Raw genomic sequence first — 16412 nt, 5'->3', positions numbered from 1 at the left:
CTGTAGATTGTCATTATGGAGACGCCTATTTCCAAACCCTTTTTTAAAAACATATTAATACGCTAGAACTGATGCACATCAAGAAATAATGCAGACAACGCCCTGGAAAACGACTTTGGGCGCATTAACGCATTACATAAATTCTTTCAGCTCTATCACAATTGCCGATCAGTTGTATGAATGCATTAGATTGGAAATAAAACGTTTAGTGTATAAATATGGTAACTCCACTCTTGCTGTGAAAAATACATTTGGGCTAGTTTTCAGGCCTTTGGGGCAGGTTTTGAGTGCTCATTGGAATGGAATGCAACCCTACATGTATACAGATCAAAAATATGAACCATTTCTGCAATAAGTTACAGTTCAGAAGGAAATCAGTAAATTGAAATACATTCATTAGGCCCAAATCTATGGATTTCACATACCTGGGCAGGCAGAATGCCTATACCTAGCCAATCAGAATGCTTTTTCCCAAAAATGGCTTTTTTTGTGTGTAATTTTTACCCCCTTTTTCTCCCCAATTTCGTGATACGATCTTGTCTCATCGCTGCAACTCCCTAACGGGCGAGTTGGTGAAGGTTGAGTCATGCATCCTCCGAAACATGACCCGCCAAGCCACACTTCTTTAAAAAAACAAAAAAACATTTTATTTTAAAGGATTTTCTTTTTGCAATTTAGTACAGAACAAAAGCACACAAAAAATACCAAAAAACACAGCTGCCAGACATATGAAATTAAGTATTGCTTAAGCAAGACATGGGACAAGAATAGAGCAACAATGACAGTTACAACAATAAGCGTTCCTAGTCCGTGTTCACAGTCAGTCTCTGTCCAGATTGTCCAGAAACCAGTGGTGGAAAAAGTACCCAACTGCCATACTTGAGTAAAAGTAAAAATACCTTTACTGGGTGACTCAAGTAAGTCCCCCAGTAAAATTCTACTTGAGTAAATGTCTAAAACGATTTGGTTTAAAATATACTTAAGTAGTAAAAGTATAAATAATTTTAAATTCCTTATATTAAGCAAACCAGATGGCACCATTTTCTTTTTTTTTAATTTACAGAAAGCCACGGGCACACTCCAACATTGACATAATTTACAAACGAAGCATGTGTGTTTAGTGAGTCTGCCAGATCAGAGGCAGTAGGGATGACCAGGGATGTTCAGTTGATAAGTGCTTGAATTGGACTATTTTCCTGTCCTGCTAAGCATTCAAATTGTAATGAGTACTTTTGGGTGTCAAGGAAAATGTATGGAACAAAAAGTACAATATTTTCTTAAGGAATGTAGTAAAGTAAAAGTAGTCAAAAACATAAATAGTAGAGGACAGATACCCCAAAAAATGACTTAAGTAGTACTTTAAAGTATTTTTACAACACTGCCAGAAACGGACCCCAAATCTTGAGAAATCTACTGGAGGAATTAGTCCTGAAAAAAATCCTAATCCAAATGAATGGTGTTAATCATTTCTACAGAAGCAAGGGGGGTGATTTCCATACTGTGAGGAATATTTTTTGTTTGTTCCTCATAGGACAAGCCACACTTAACACCCGCTCATCCCACAAAAGAGCTTTATTACAGACAGAAATATTCCTCAGTTTCATCAGCAGTCCGGGAGGCTGGTCTCAGACGAACCCGCAGGTGAAGAAGTCGGATGTGGAGGTCCTGGGCTGGCGTGGTTACACGTGGTCTGCGGTTGTGAGGCTGGTTGGACATACTGCCAAATTCTTTAAAATGACGTTGGCTTATGAACTTTCACATCTCTGGTAACCGCTGGTAACCGCTCTGGTGGACATTACTGCAGTCAGCATGCCAATTGCATACTCCCTCAACTTGAGACATCGGGCCTCCCAAGTGGAGCAGCGGTCTAAGGCACTGCATCGCAGTTAGGGGAGGGTTTGGCCAGCCGGGACTTCCTTGTGCCATCGCGCTCTAGTGACTCCTTATGGCGGGCCGGCCGCCTGCAAGCTGCCCCCGGTCGCCAGCTGGACGGTGTTTCCTCCGACACGTTGGTGTGGCTGGCTTCCAAGTTAAGTGACCTGTGTGTCAAGAAGCAGTGCTGCTTGCAGGGTCGTGTTTTGGAGGGTGCATGGCTCTCAACCTTCACCTCTCCCGAGTCCATAGGGATGGAACAAGACTAACTACCAATTGGATATCACAAAAAGGGGTAAAAAGACAACTTCAGACATCTGTGGCATTGTGTTTTGTGACAAAACTGCACATTTTAGAGTGGCCTTTTATTGTCCCCAGCACAAAGTGCACCTGTATAATGATCATGCTGTTTAATCAGCTTCTTGATATGTCACACCTGGACAGTGGATGTATTATCTTGGTAAAGGAGAAACGCTCACTGACAGGGATATAAACACATTTGTGCACAACATTTGAGAGAAATAAGCTTCGTGTATGGAAAATTTCAGGGATCTTTTATTTTAGCTCATGAAACATGGGACCAACACTTTACATGTTGCATTTATATTTCTGTTCTGTGTATGCTGGACAGCATTTCAATAACTTTTCAGGCCCCTCAATTCTGATTTCCAGCTCTTTCCTTGTAACTTCATTCTTTATGGTGGGACGTTTGCCCAGGTTGAAGTTGAGGATCGACGGCACCTCACAGACCACTAAAAGGACAACAAGTCAGTTAAAGAACAAATTCTTATTTAAAATGACGTCCTATGAACAGTGGGTTAACAGCCTTGTTCAGAACGACACATTTTTACCTTGTCAGCTGGCAAGCTTTTGGTTACTGGCCCAATGCTCCAACACCTAGGCTACCTGCTGCCATATCATCCTCCAACAGTAACTAAACTTTGCAGCATACTACATACTACCTGTGGTCTGAAAGAAGCATTTTGAAGCTGAGCTCTGCTTATCACCAGGGGAATGGAGCCAGCTATTGGAGCTAGTGGACATTTTGGACCCTTTTGTCCAGGCCGCCACCCTTACTCAGGGGGAGAAAGTGGTGACTCAGTGCTGCCCTTCAACGATCATCTGCAAAGTATACTGAGCCTATGGCTCATAGACACAACTAAATCTGTTATTAGGGTGAGTGAGGGTAGACAACCTAGTTGTTTGACTACTAGATTTAGGCCTATGGCTCATAGACACAACTAGATTTGTTAGGGTAGACAGACTAGTAGTCAAACAACTAGGTTATCATTGCACAGCTGTCTCTTTTGTGAAATGTTGACCGCTTCTCAGGGTACTTTGCTGCTGAACCGATGGGTGATAAACTGCACTGACTCACTGTCGGGAATTGGAGAAGTCTTCTGAAAGATACTGGAGGAGCAAGGTTGACAAAGTGAGTCAATTTGTTCCTTTTTACTAGCATACTGTGGATGACCCAGCACTTCACATCCCATACATTCAAGACTAGATGGCTACATTAACCAAATTTTGTTTTTTTCAGAAATGGGCAGCTCTCTGAAGTTCGCATTGGCCCCATTGTAAAAGGGTAAGTGTTTTCAGTTTATAGATTTTTGGGTGTCTCAATCCTCATCCTACATGCACATGTTTGTTCTATCCCTGTAGCACCAACACACCTGATTCAACTCATCAAGCCCCTAATTTGCTAATCAGGTGTTAGTGCTGGGCAAGAACAAAAAGAAGAGCACCACTGAGTGCCCAGGACCAGGATTGTTTTGATCTTCCACCATGGACAGTAGCCCCACATCGCTGACCTGCAGTCAGAACAGGCCCACTGCAACAAAGTAATATTTCCTCATTTAGGATAACTGCTGAATCTCTTATTTTTAGGCCTTTGTGGTCCTGGGTCAGTTCCTGCTGCTGTGGAAGGACGGGGAGCTGTTCACGGAGTGGCTGAAGGTCACTAGCGGAGCCAACACCAGGAATGTTGCATCCTGCTCCCAGTGCCTGAACGAGTGGTGTGATGCATTCTTATGAGACTGGGGATATGCTGCTCCCCAATGTCATGTTGAAGATCAATTCTGTTTTATAGTGAAAATATGTCAGTGGTATGTATAGGCTATGGCTTGTCTGAGCAGAATATGCTAATAAAGGTGTTGAATCTGTAAATGGTTTCAAATTGTTTTATCATTCAAAATACATATGCCTTCAATATTTTTGTTCATGATTCTGAACCGTATACAATTGTACAGACATTAAAATTTTAGCAACTTTAGATTTAAAAATACCAAATATGTAATAGGTCATGCTCCTTCAAAATACACCATGTGCTTGATTACTATACAACTAACATTCCTTTATAAGTACAAAACAATCACACCTGCCAAAAGATAAGTCAAACATCCAAAGGCGACTGGTAATATAAACTCACATTTTGATAAAACCTAACAGGTACAATCATCATTTTCCCAGACCACACTTTGCAGCACAGAATCACTGGCACGTCATGGCAGTGACAAGTGAGAGGAGAGACTGGCAGCTCACTGACTGCGGAGGGACTCAATGTAGTGGAAAGTAGCCCCCAGAGCCCAGCTAGTCTCCACTTCGTCAATCTTCCTCGCCAGCTGAAAACACACAATCACAGTTCTCTCTTTGGCCGTCCCGATGCAGACCCATGGAAATGCACAGCCTCAGTGCGACACCATGACAGTTGATTTCGAATGAATGATAAATGGCTTTTATTTGCAATTTGGTTCTTACCTTAAATACTTTATCTTTGGGGAAACCAAGCTCTTGCAGCATCCCAGAGATGTAGGTTAGATCCAGACAAAGGAATGGATTCTCTCCTGCAGTAACCGCCATTCCGTTGCACACTGCGAGAAAGCAAGACATGCTTGTAAATTAGCACACTATATGCTGATTTCTTGCAAGTATTCACTCAGTTCCAATAGAACTTGGATTACTAATTTATTAAAAATGTGTGAATGCTCAAACGCTGATGAATAAGGGACAAGTCATGTTTCTACTCAGAATTCAGTTTGGTAGCAGTGAACCACGTACAGTACACAAAACTGCCGCATGAGGGCGCCGTCTTACCTCTCTTGGCAGCATCGATGTAGTCGCTGACTTTTATAGTCCCTCCTGTTTTCTCATCTGAGGTAGTGGGGTGATTAGAATAGAACTACATTCAGTTACTAAATCAAGATATCATTATAGAAAACTGGGCAGCATATTCATTTGTGGCAAAAGGCAGGTAGGGTTCCTACCAATAGCACCCAGATCCACAGCTCTGTCATAGTAGTAGGAAAAGGCATAGAATTCCATATCTTTGGCTTCCCCTGCCTTCTTCACCTTTCTATACAGCATCTTCTCCACTTTCCTAAGGCATGACTCATACATGGGCTCTCCTGAAACAGAATCAAAACGGTTTATACACACGAAAATGGGTCAGATTAGTCACGATCCGACTGGCAATTAATTGTTCATTAACTGGCGTAACAATTGGTACTTAGAGTTAGTAATATTAATTTTAAGTTCGTTATTAATCTCTTTTTACCGTACCTGCCTTCTGGCCCTGCACAGTATACAGAACTTCTGCATGTTCCCATTGGCCAGAGTATTCCGGGGCCAAGCAGGGGCTTACTAGCTCTGTGCTGCTGCCCTCTACTGTTGAACAGAGAGAATGCACATTGAATTTTGACCTGACCAGCATAAGTCATGTTTTGGTACACAGGCGGGATATATATGAAAGCTATGGCTGGAGAAGGCTACATTTTACAAAAATAAACATCGAACTAACGCGGTGTTCGGCCAACAATTTCCACAATAAGTATAAAGCCGTAAGGGGACAGAGCTTCTGAAATTGCTGTGCTCCAACAGGTTTTATGACTATTGGCCGACATCTGGTGGCACACTAAAGCAACCCTATAACCAAAAATAAATTGAGGGAACATTGAGAATAAATAGATTATACAACAAACAAATGTATCAAAGAAATCTGATTAAAATTCAAGTGTATAAAATGAAAATCCCCATGGAGAACTGCATCCATGGCATTCGACTGATGGCAGTTCTTAAAGCCAGGCATCAACTACATCACAGCAACAGCTGGCATGCAAGGAATTAATCTTGGTCCGTGTTATTAAAAGATTAGATAATGGCTTATTTATCGGGACGGGGAGGGTCTTTAAAAGTCAACGATGAAAGCAAATTGAAAAACCACATACAAGGCTGTCCCTCGATTCCTCCCAAGATGGCTAGTCTTGCCGACATCAAGCCTAGACCAAGGTAGCTGTGAGAAAAAGAAAAGCAGAATCAGTCTGTGATACACAGAAATAAGAGAGTGAGAAAGGTGTCAAGAGTGTGTGTAGTCATACAGTTGGTGCAACATGCCAAAAAACGTAGCAGGGTCATACACTAACCTGAGGACAGAAAGAATACACCCGTTTCACTCTCTGAACAACAGCACAGAGGGGGCTGCATTTCAGAAAAGCAGGTAGAGCCCTCCACAGTGCCATAATATTACACTACAGACATTGAATATCTCTTGAAGCACGGTCAAGTTAATTATGCTGTGGATGTTGTAATAAACCAACCAGACATCAAAGACAGTCGTCCTTCTGAACTGAAGGACAGAAAGGACACTGCTCAGGGATGACACCATGAGGTCGTTGGTGATTTTAAAACAGCTACGGAGTTCAATGGGAGAGAACTGAGGATGGATCAACATTGTAGAGAGACTCCACAATAATGACTTAAATGAGTGTAAAAAGAACACAAATATTCCAAAACATGCATATGTATGCAACAAGACACTAAAGTAATACTGAAGGAAAAAGAACACAGCAAAGGCATACACACGTTCTGGCCAAAATGCAAAACCTTCTGGGGCAAATCCAACAACACGTCACTGAGTAACTGTCTCCTTTTCAAGCATGGTGGTGGCTGCATGATATGGGTGTGCTTGTCATCTGCAAAGAGTTCTTCAGGATAAAAATAAAACGGGACAGAGCTAAGCACAGGCAAAGTCCTAGAAAACCTGCTTTACACCAGACACTGGGAGAGGAATTCACCTTTCAGCAGGACAATAACGGCAAGTCACAGTTTTGACATAAATCCATTTGAAAATCTATGACAAAAATTGCTGTCAAGCCATGATCCCAAACACACACAAAAATATGAAAAAAAATCCAAGGAGGTTTAATACTTATGATAAACCCACTGTAAATGTCCCACCAAAGCTGCTTTAGCACTTAGCCTTTGTATAAGACATTATTAAGCTAGAGTGTATACACACAGCCATATACATTTGTGCTACAGATTCCCTCTTAAAACTCCCTGCAAACAAAAAATAAAATGGTAGGCATCATTTCAATAAAAATATATATTGACAGCTGCAATAATATAGCCGTTTGCAGCTGGGTGCACCACGCCGTAGGTTTAACATAAAGAGGGAGGAGGGCTTTCCAAAAAGCCCAATTATCTGTCGAAACATAGTACCTGTGTGAGTAGAGTGTGTGGGTGCTGTTGAACATCTGAAATGATGTAATGTAGTTGATGGGTGAGGTCTGGATGGTTTTCTGGAGAGAAAGAGAAGATGCAACACATAAAATTGTGTGGCTTTATACATTTGCAAACAAAACATTTCTAGATCTAAAAACATCAGAATGGTACATGCTTTCTTATATGAACCCCAATTCCTGGGTGACCAGCTAGAGCTTATACAACAAACATCACACTGTGCTGTTTGACATCAAACAGACAAGGAGGATCTACTAAATTAGAAGAGAGAGAGAAAAAAAACCCTGCTGCAATCTGCAAAACCAATTTCACCCCTACGGCGTGAACGGCTTGCCGGGAGAGTTTAAACTATTTGAAAAGCAGTGTAATGACATGGTAAATTGGTCCTCAATCCCTCGCGTACAAGGCCTGACCTAGTTAAGGAACAAGAAATCCCCCTCCAACCTAATGTCCAACAACGTTTATTTACCAGCCCTTTTGGATTAGCGTGTCATTTGCTGATTAAGCCCTAAGATGAGAGGACATCCCGGTAGTTTGTGTTGCTTTAGAGAAGAGATCTGGCTTCATTATCTACTGTGTGTGTGTGTGTGTGTGTGTGTGTGTGTGTGTGTGTGTGTGTGTGTGTGTGTGTGTGTGTGTGTGTGTGTGTGTGTGTGTGTGTGTGTGTGTGTGTGTGTGTGTGTGTGTGTGGGCATGCACATCCCCTATCAAACAAAGTAGTCGCCTTATTGTACCTCATCCTGGGGAGAGAAGGTGATCTGGGTGGACCCCCCTCCCAGATCCAGCATCCCCACAGTGGGTGTGTCAGAGCCGTGGAGACCCCCTGCAGAGAGAGCGAGAGAAGGGGAGAAAGAGAGGGGGGCGTGCCAGTGTGGTCACCAAGGAGGAACTGGGGATGCAGCGCTAGGCTAATCCAATAACAGGTAATCAACATTTCTTGTCCAGATTAATCTATTTAGCTGGTGTTCTGTTTATGTACCAGAATAAAGTCTGTTATGAACATTGAGCTTGGGGCCAGGGCCCCTGAGGGTGGTGGGGTCAGTACAGGACGTCTTGGCCTTTAGTTCACCGAATCGTTCCAAACTAAAACATATCGCTCGTATCCCATGCATCTAGATACGTATCAAATCGTCTTGAAAGGGAAAGATGCACATCCCTAGTAGATGGTCACATTCCCACTGGAATATATTATCTTACATCTAGTACACCTTTAATCTCAGAGTTAACTCCATATCGATCCTTACCAATGCTATCTATGCCATTAGCAACTGACAGTAAACAAAGTTTGAAAGCATCTCACCTATGAGGAAGTTGACAGTGATCCAAGCAGAGATCCCTGTGAGGGGAAAAAAAGAGATGGTGAATACCTCATCCCTCTTACATAGTTTGTACTGAAATCCTTTAAACAAAAAAAAACAAAAATAGAAATGTCTAACCTTTAACAGTTAGTCATGCAACAGTGCTTAGGGGTCAACTATTTAGGTCAAATGAGGAGATTATGCTATATACATTTGCACTCAGTGAGTAGGACTCCATTGTGCGCATTAGTGCCTTTAACAACCCTTTCCTAGTTTATGGACTCAGAACTATATCATAGGAGCTTTAGGATAAAACTCTTACAGTAAGATGTCAAGAAGCAACTGACATTTACAAACAAACAACTTTAAAAAGAGTGCTGCGCTAGTCGTCATTATGGCCAAAACACTGTCGCTTAGATACCATACACTTTGCCCACTTTATCCCTCCGTCCTTCCTCAAATACCACTTATATTCTTTTATAAGTCTGTTCGATTCAGAGAAGCATGTGTAATCTCCACTAGGATTAGCGTCTGGGGCAAGAGCGGCAAAAATCGAACTGATAATAAGGCAGTGAAATCCGGTTATGGATCGAGTGGGAGTTTAGCATTACAGCTCAGCAATGACGCCAGAGGAATTTGTCCATTAGGCACAAAAACGTGAACTTCAAAGTTAATTCAGTAATCATAAAAGGTATTTTCCAAGGGTCAGGTCACCTCCACTGTAACAAGCTGATAGACTTGGGTAAGAAGACAACATTTTCAGCCTCAGAAATAAAATGGAGGATATTCGGTTTGCAGAGATTAAACGAAACATTATCCTACATGCCCATAATTGCTTGTATAAAGTACTTTAAAAAGGATTGGATTTAAAATATTTTATGTACTGCTTTTGTGCCTATATCAAACATGGCTTTCAACACAAAACACCAATGTATATCTTATTTCAATATAACAATCCCATTAAAGCGTTAATGCCCACAATAATTGCAGAGAATTGAATGGTCAATACCAGGCCAAAGGACCAGAACCTAGTAGCCACAGAAACATAGCTGTTTGGTGACAGGCTTGATGTTGCTCAAACAAGCCAGTAATGGACCAGAGTGGGCCTCTACCATCTAGGTCGCTCCACTGGACACAGAGGGCTCCAGTCCAGTGCCAACTCAATTATTTACAAATTGTATTAATTCTGCACTCCTGTCAAAAGTTGCGCTGTAATTAGTCATGGAGGTTAAAGCGGATATTGACACATTTAACTAGCTTTTTTTCCCCCATAATCCGTTAAGTGCCTCTGTATGCATTGGGTAATTCAGGGCAGGGTCAAACTGAGTGACCTCTCTGAGTCAATGCAACACTGTGCAGAAACATCCTAATCAGTGATCCCAAGGATCCAGTCCTGTGATAACTTCTGTTACCTCCAATTCATCATGCAAGACTAAAGAACATCTAGAAATGGTTATGAATTAGAAGAACTATCAAATGAGAAAAAAATGTTCTACATCAAAAAGTCATACTGTTGTTACAGGATGTACATAGGATTTTTAAAAAGTAAATGTCCATAAATTGGCAAGGCCATGGAAATATTGCTTCACTAAGACCCAAACGGGTGCAGTGTAAAACATTGAATTCTAATTGGATTAAGGGGGAATCTTGCATCTATAACAAAAAAAACAAAAAAATAAAGGTTTTATTGTATACAAAAATGTGAGTCCCACAGTACATGACACTAGAAACACCTGCAAGGGTATGACGTGTTTTGTGAAACTACAAGTGGGTGAGGGCCAGACATACCTTCATCAGTGCCATCCATTATGGACACACTGTCCCCTCTGGACAGGAATGGAGACTCCCCAAACACCTCCCTCACCTAGATAGAAAGCTTAAGGTCAGTTCTTCCTCAACCATGTTTGGAAGCTGTTTTCCACATACAGTTGAAGTTGGAAGTTTACATCCACTTTGGTTGGAGACATTCAAACTCGTTTTTCAACCACTCCACAACTCTCTTGTTAACAAACTATGGTTTTGGTAAGTCGGTTAGGACATTACTTTGTGCATGACACAAAGTCATTTTTCCAACAATTGTTTAGACAGATTATTTCACTTATAATTCCAGTGGGTAGGAAGTTTACATACACTAAGTTGACTGTGCATTTAAACAGCTTGGAAAAGTCCAGAAATTGATGTCATGGCTTTAGAAGCTTCCGATAGGCTAGTTGACCTCATTTGAGTCAATTGGAGGTATATTTGTGGATGTAGTTCAAGGCCTACCTTCAAATTTGGTGCCTCTTTGCTTGACATCATGGGAAATCAGCCAAGACCTCAGAAAAAAGTCTGGTTCATCCTTGGGAGCAATTTCCAAACGCCTGAAAGTACCACGTTCATCTGTACGAACAATAGTACACAAGTATAAACACCATGGGACCACGCAGCTGTCATATCACCCAGGAAGGAGACGCGTTCTGTCTCCTAGAGATGAACGTATTTTGGTGCGAAAAGTGCAAATCAATCCCAGAACAACAAAGGACCTTGTGAAGATGCTGGAGGAAACAGGTACAAAAGTATCTATAGTCACAGTAAAACAAGTCCGATATCGACATAACCTGAAAGGCCGCTCAGCCAGGAAGAAGCCACTGCTCCAAAACCGGCATAAAAAAGCCAGACTACGGTTTGCAACTGCACATGGGGACAAAGATCGTACTTTTTGGAGAAATGTCCTCTGGTCTGATGAAACAAAAATAGAACTGTTTGGTCATAATGACTATCGTTATGTTTGGAGGAAAAAGGGGAAGTTTGCAGCCGAAGAACACCATCCCAACAGTGAAGCACGGGGTGGCAGCATCATGTTGTGGGGGTGCTTTGCTGCAGGAGGGACTGGTGCACTTCACAAAATAGATGGCTTCATGAGGAAGGAAAATGTATCTGGATATATTTAAGCAGCATCTCAAGACATGAGTCAGGAATTTAAAGCTTGGTGGCAAATGGGTCTTCCAAATGGACAATGACCCCAAGCATTTTTCCAAAGTTGTGGCAAATTGGCTTAAGGAAAACAAAGTCAAGTTATTGGAGCGGCCATTACAAAGCCCTGACCTCAATCCTGTAGAACATTTGTGGGCAGAACTGAAAAATATTGTGCGAGCATGGAGGGCTATAAACCTGACTCAGTTACACCAGCTCTGTCTGAAGGAATGGGCCAAAATTCACCCAACTTATTGTGGGAAGCTTGTGGAAGGCTACCCAAAACGTTTGACCCAAGTTAAACAATTTAAAGGCAAATACAAATTGAGTGATGAAAGAAATAAAAGCTGAAATAAATCACTCTCAACTATTTTTCTGACATTTCACATTCTTAAAATTAAGTGATGATCCTAACTGACCTAAGACTGGTCATTTTTACTAGGATTAAATGTCAGAAATGGTAAAAAACTGAGTTTAAATGTATTTCGCTAAGGTGTATGTAAACTTCCAACTTCAACTGTACATGACACAATTCCTTCTATAAGGTATTATCTACATGAAATCAACTTTGCAATATATAAATACTACTATTCACGAGCTGTATAGATAGCACATTTATGCATCTTTAGGACAAGTATGACGTGCATTGAATTCACACCCCTCATTGTTGTAAAAAGGAGTTGGGTGTGTTAACACTTGGCCACGTAATAGTTCAACTACAGACTAAACAGGTTTAGGGTGTGTAGTCCTTAGGTGAAGCTGTCATAGGCTATTAAATGGAGAGAGAGAGAAAAAAAAAGAGGCGCAGAGGAGGATCTGTGAAAGGCGTGGAGGACCTGGAACACTGACAGGTGATCAAACAAAGAGGTCACTTATGCAATTCATTCATGTCATTAATTGCTTTCAGCTGATGGTATTACTGTACCAGGAGGACCACCAACAGCATGGGGTAAATGTAGACAAGTTATGCAATTACATAGCCTAGCTCATTTGTAAGTAGGCAACTCATTATTTGACCGCTGCCAACCTCCATGCTTTTGCCAGCACAACTCGTCTTTTTCCCAATGTAAAATCTGAAATCGGGGTGAAATGTAACAAAACAGCTAACGGAAATGCTAACTCCACAAGGTGAGAGAGTGGGAACTGTGCAGTGTTTGTGGTATGGCAATCTATCTACGCAGTGAGTCCACGGACATTGGCCAGTGGTGAAAGGCTCACCCTGTCCAGTAGGTGTGTGGCCTTCTCCCCAGGCAAAAGACGGAGGCCTGCAGTGGCCTTGAGGACCAGAGGAGTGCTGCTCCATACGGAGGAGGGAATGCTGCCTTGGGCCACAGCCAACAGCTCCAGGATCCCTTCTTTACACTAAGAAACAAACCACAGTGGAACCAAGAGATTAGATTTCTAAAGATAACATCAGTTCAATAACAAGAGATGGTCTACATTTAGGAGTATCTTGACTGTTCTTTTCAAATAGATATATGAAGTTAGTAACCTTTTCTGGGTCATCGGCATATGCAGATAGACCTGGTTTTATTGCTCTGAATGTTTCATGTGCCAATTTAGGAGCCTCTGTAGAAAAAGACAGAACAAATATCATGAAGCCCATTGCAGTGAAATACAGTTGACATTTAATTCACTATTGAAAGAATTGTAGGGTGCTAATGTAGATTTGAGTGATGCTAATAGTTACCACCAAAGCAGAAAACCCATGGCAAGTGGTGTGATATTATAAAGTAGCATATATAACACTGCCATAAAAATTGACATGTTCTATCTTCTCAGAATTTCTACATTGCTTCTGTGAAACTCTACTTGACATGTTGCGTGTTTGTGAAAAACAATGAGGGCTATTTCAACATAAATAGCAGGTGCTTGGTAGCCATCAGAATATAACAATCATTGGTTTAATAATAAAGCCAAAACAGCACTTAAATTATTTAGCTTAATGTTGAAATAATTCAGTAACTAAGCCATTTGGCGATGCTTTACAGTAACGTTTTGGGGGGGATTCCTGGTATGGGGTAGCGTAAGCCTAATATGAGGCACATAATACAAATTAAGCCTGAAAGCCTTACATGTCTCACATGGATTCAAATCTGTAATTAATACTTTTGCTGCCGCACATAGATTACAAATTCTAAAAGCAATGCAGAGAGCTACATTTAATTGATCCATTTTGGTCAACTACATATGCAGATGCTATTCATAATACTATTCACCAAAACAAGTCCATTAATGGATGGAAGAGAGACAACGTTTTAATTTTGGGTTCAGAGGTATGGAGGTAACATTACTACCTCTCCCAGTGTAATATATTTGTTTTCAACAATGCACACATGTACTGTACCGTTGTCCTCCAGCTGAAACTTGAAGACATGGATCCTTGTCCCTGTGCTCCCAGCATCAAACATAACGCCATACTGGAAACGTCCGCTGACCACTTCTGAGGATGTTGGTCTGTTGGGACTGCCCGACAAGCCCAATCTGTGTGGGAAGTGAGGTGGTATTTTGGAGATGGCTGGCCTTACACCATCATAGTGGCGCTTAACAAACATCAGGTAAGCTGCCAGGCAGCCCAAGAAGACAAAAACACTGGCCAACTTTGGTAATCTCATGGTGACTGGTGTGTGTAAGGCACATTCTGCAGTTCCATACAGAACTGAAGGCCGTTCGTCCTAAAAAATGAAACACATACAGCAGTTAGCGATCTGATAGAGGGCTGTTAGAAAGGTGACATCACGGGGGTCACCAAAGTTTAGCTAGCTACTTGTATACATCATTTCAAGCTTTTCAACACCAGCGACACTAGCTATAAAACACCGCTTTAGTACTAGCTAAATAAGCTAGCTAATTGCTTTAGTGACTAACTAACGTACACTACTAGGTACTGTAATGTTCTCCCTTTTGAATTGCTAGCATGAAATCTTATGTAGGATAGTGTAAATACTGGCAGGCTAGGTATCACTGTATTGTAGTACAGTAAGAGATAAACAACATTTACTAACGTTAGCTAGTGTAGCAAATAGCTAACTGGCTTTGTTCCTGGCTTGCTTATATTGAAGACAACTTACGAGAGCAAATCCTATGCGTGTAGCATAAATAGCTAGCTAGCTACTTATTCTGATTCCATTCGCATTGTCGGTGTTCCTATCTGGGGCGATAGTTTGAAAACTCATGTCAAATAATTAATTAGCTTGGTGCGCGGACCTCTATCCAATCCAAGTCTCTGTTTGATTACATCAGTGTGTGTTTTAGTGATGACGTGTGAAGAAAATGCCGCGTTCACAAACTAGTCGGAATTAGAAAACTAAAAATGTCCGACTTGCTGACTGACATTTTCGAGTTTCCTTGTTCCGACTAGCAGATTAACCCGGCAAAATACCAAATAGCTTCTATATAGGCTCAAAAGTGGTTTGTACATTATCTGGCAAATTAAAAGTGGCAAGATTATTTCCAGTACTGAAGGTTGGCACTACCCAAATACACTGCGACCATAATTCTGACAATTATTTAGTCCAGATTTTGTTAAACTACCTACCTACCTAGTGAAGCCACACAACTTCAGAAGTAGGCACATTTATTATGGAAAGTAAATAATTTGTCTGTGAGAAAACAAAAACAACTCTTATCCATTGTTAGAATCGATTAAACAGTATGACAAACAATAATCAGACAAATATATCCTATGACTGCACAACATTGCATCACAACTTCAATTTGTGAAACCACATTTCTTGTTTTTTGAAAGGTTGGAATTTCTTATATCAAAGTATAGGGGTGCTATAACTGCACTAGGATGATGTACAGTTACACGTTTGATGTGACCTCTCATTCTACCTGTACAATTCAAAGAATAGTTTAGTTCAGAAGAGAGTTTATATGATTTGGTTGTGTAATCCACTGTTTGATTTCTATTTTGTTGATTTTAGCAGATTCACATGCTCTCTTTCAATTTGATCTCTATCTCATTCACTGTTACCCATATCCCAAAGTGAATGATTTAGCATTTTAGCAATTAACAACTTTGCAACTATTTAGTACTTTTTAGCTACTTTGCAACTAATTCACATATTAGCCAACCCTTCTCCTATCCCCAACCTTAACGTGCTTCTACACATGCATTGCTTGCTGTTTGGGGTTTTAGGCTGGGTTTCTGTACAGCACTTTGAGATATCAACTGATGTACGAAGGGCTATATAAATAAATTTGATTTGATTTGATTTAACCCTAACCCTAACTTTAACCTGAACCCTAACCTTAACCCCTAACCTAGTGTAACAGTATAACTTTAGTCCGTCACCTCGCCCATACCCGGGCTCGAACCAGGGACCCTCTGCACACATCAACAACTGACACCCACGAAGCATCGTTACCCATCGCTCCACAAAAGCAAGGGGAACCAGAGCAAGGGGAACCACTACTTCAAGGTCTCAAAGCGAGTGACATCACCGATTGAAACGCTATTAGCGCGCACCACCGCTAACTAGCTAGCCATTTCACATCGGTTACACTCACCCCCCTTTTGACCTCCTCCTTTTCCGCAGCAACCAGTGATCCGGGTCACGGCACCAATGTAACAGTATAACTTTAGTCCATCCCCTCGCCCATACCCGGGCTTGAACCAGGGACCAGCTTGTGTCAAAAGCACTTCACCTCCCTCTTCAACAATTAATAGTTTTGTTAAAGTTTACCAGTTTGTGGCAATAGGCCCCCCCTTGCTACTCTATTCATTACCTCAATAATTAATCATTAGACATTCATGTATGGGCCAAT

General features: G+C 41.3%; 1 protein-coding gene across 1 annotated transcript; it reads right to left on the bottom strand.

The window, feature by feature from the left end:
- Positions 1-4038: 4038 nt before the first annotated feature.
- LOC124038192 (ectonucleoside triphosphate diphosphohydrolase 6-like) lies at positions 4039-14893 on the bottom strand. Its single transcript, XM_046353737.1, has 14 exons — positions 14711-14893; positions 13987-14314; positions 13132-13208; positions 12858-13001; positions 10476-10551; positions 8690-8725; positions 8124-8212; positions 7369-7448; positions 6096-6160; positions 5431-5535; positions 5136-5276; positions 4966-5022; positions 4630-4742; positions 4039-4493 (listed from the first exon to the last, which is right to left on the bottom strand). The coding sequence occupies exons 2-14, from the start codon at positions 14252-14254 to the stop codon at positions 4410-4412; spliced, it is 1335 nt and encodes a 444-aa protein (XP_046209693.1). The 5' UTR covers positions 14255-14314; positions 14711-14893; the 3' UTR covers positions 4039-4409.
- Positions 14894-16412: the final 1519 nt, after the last annotated feature.

This window comes from Oncorhynchus gorbuscha, linkage group LG06 (genome assembly GCF_021184085.1).
Source record: "Oncorhynchus gorbuscha isolate QuinsamMale2020 ecotype Even-year linkage group LG06, OgorEven_v1.0, whole genome shotgun sequence".
NCBI lineage: Eukaryota > Metazoa > Chordata > Actinopteri > Salmoniformes > Salmonidae > Oncorhynchus > Oncorhynchus gorbuscha.
Note: the sequence above shows the minus strand (reverse complement) of the source record. Positions and strands in the feature narration are given on the sequence as shown.

Bases quoted from the DNA above. Each gene is read 5' to 3' on its own strand.
- LOC124038192 (XM_046353737.1), bottom strand. From the start codon at position 14,254: ATGAGATTACCAAAGTTGGCCAGTGTTTTTGTCTTCTTGGGCTGCCTG. The intron at 13,209-13,986 runs GTACAGTACATG...CTTTTTCTACAG, and splicing joins GTTTCAGCTGGAGGACAACG to AGGCTCCTAAATTGGCACAT. The intron at 5,277-5,430 runs GTACGGTAAAAA...ATTCTGTTTCAG, and splicing joins TGTGCAGGGCCAGAAGGCAG to GAGAGCCCATGTATGAGTCA.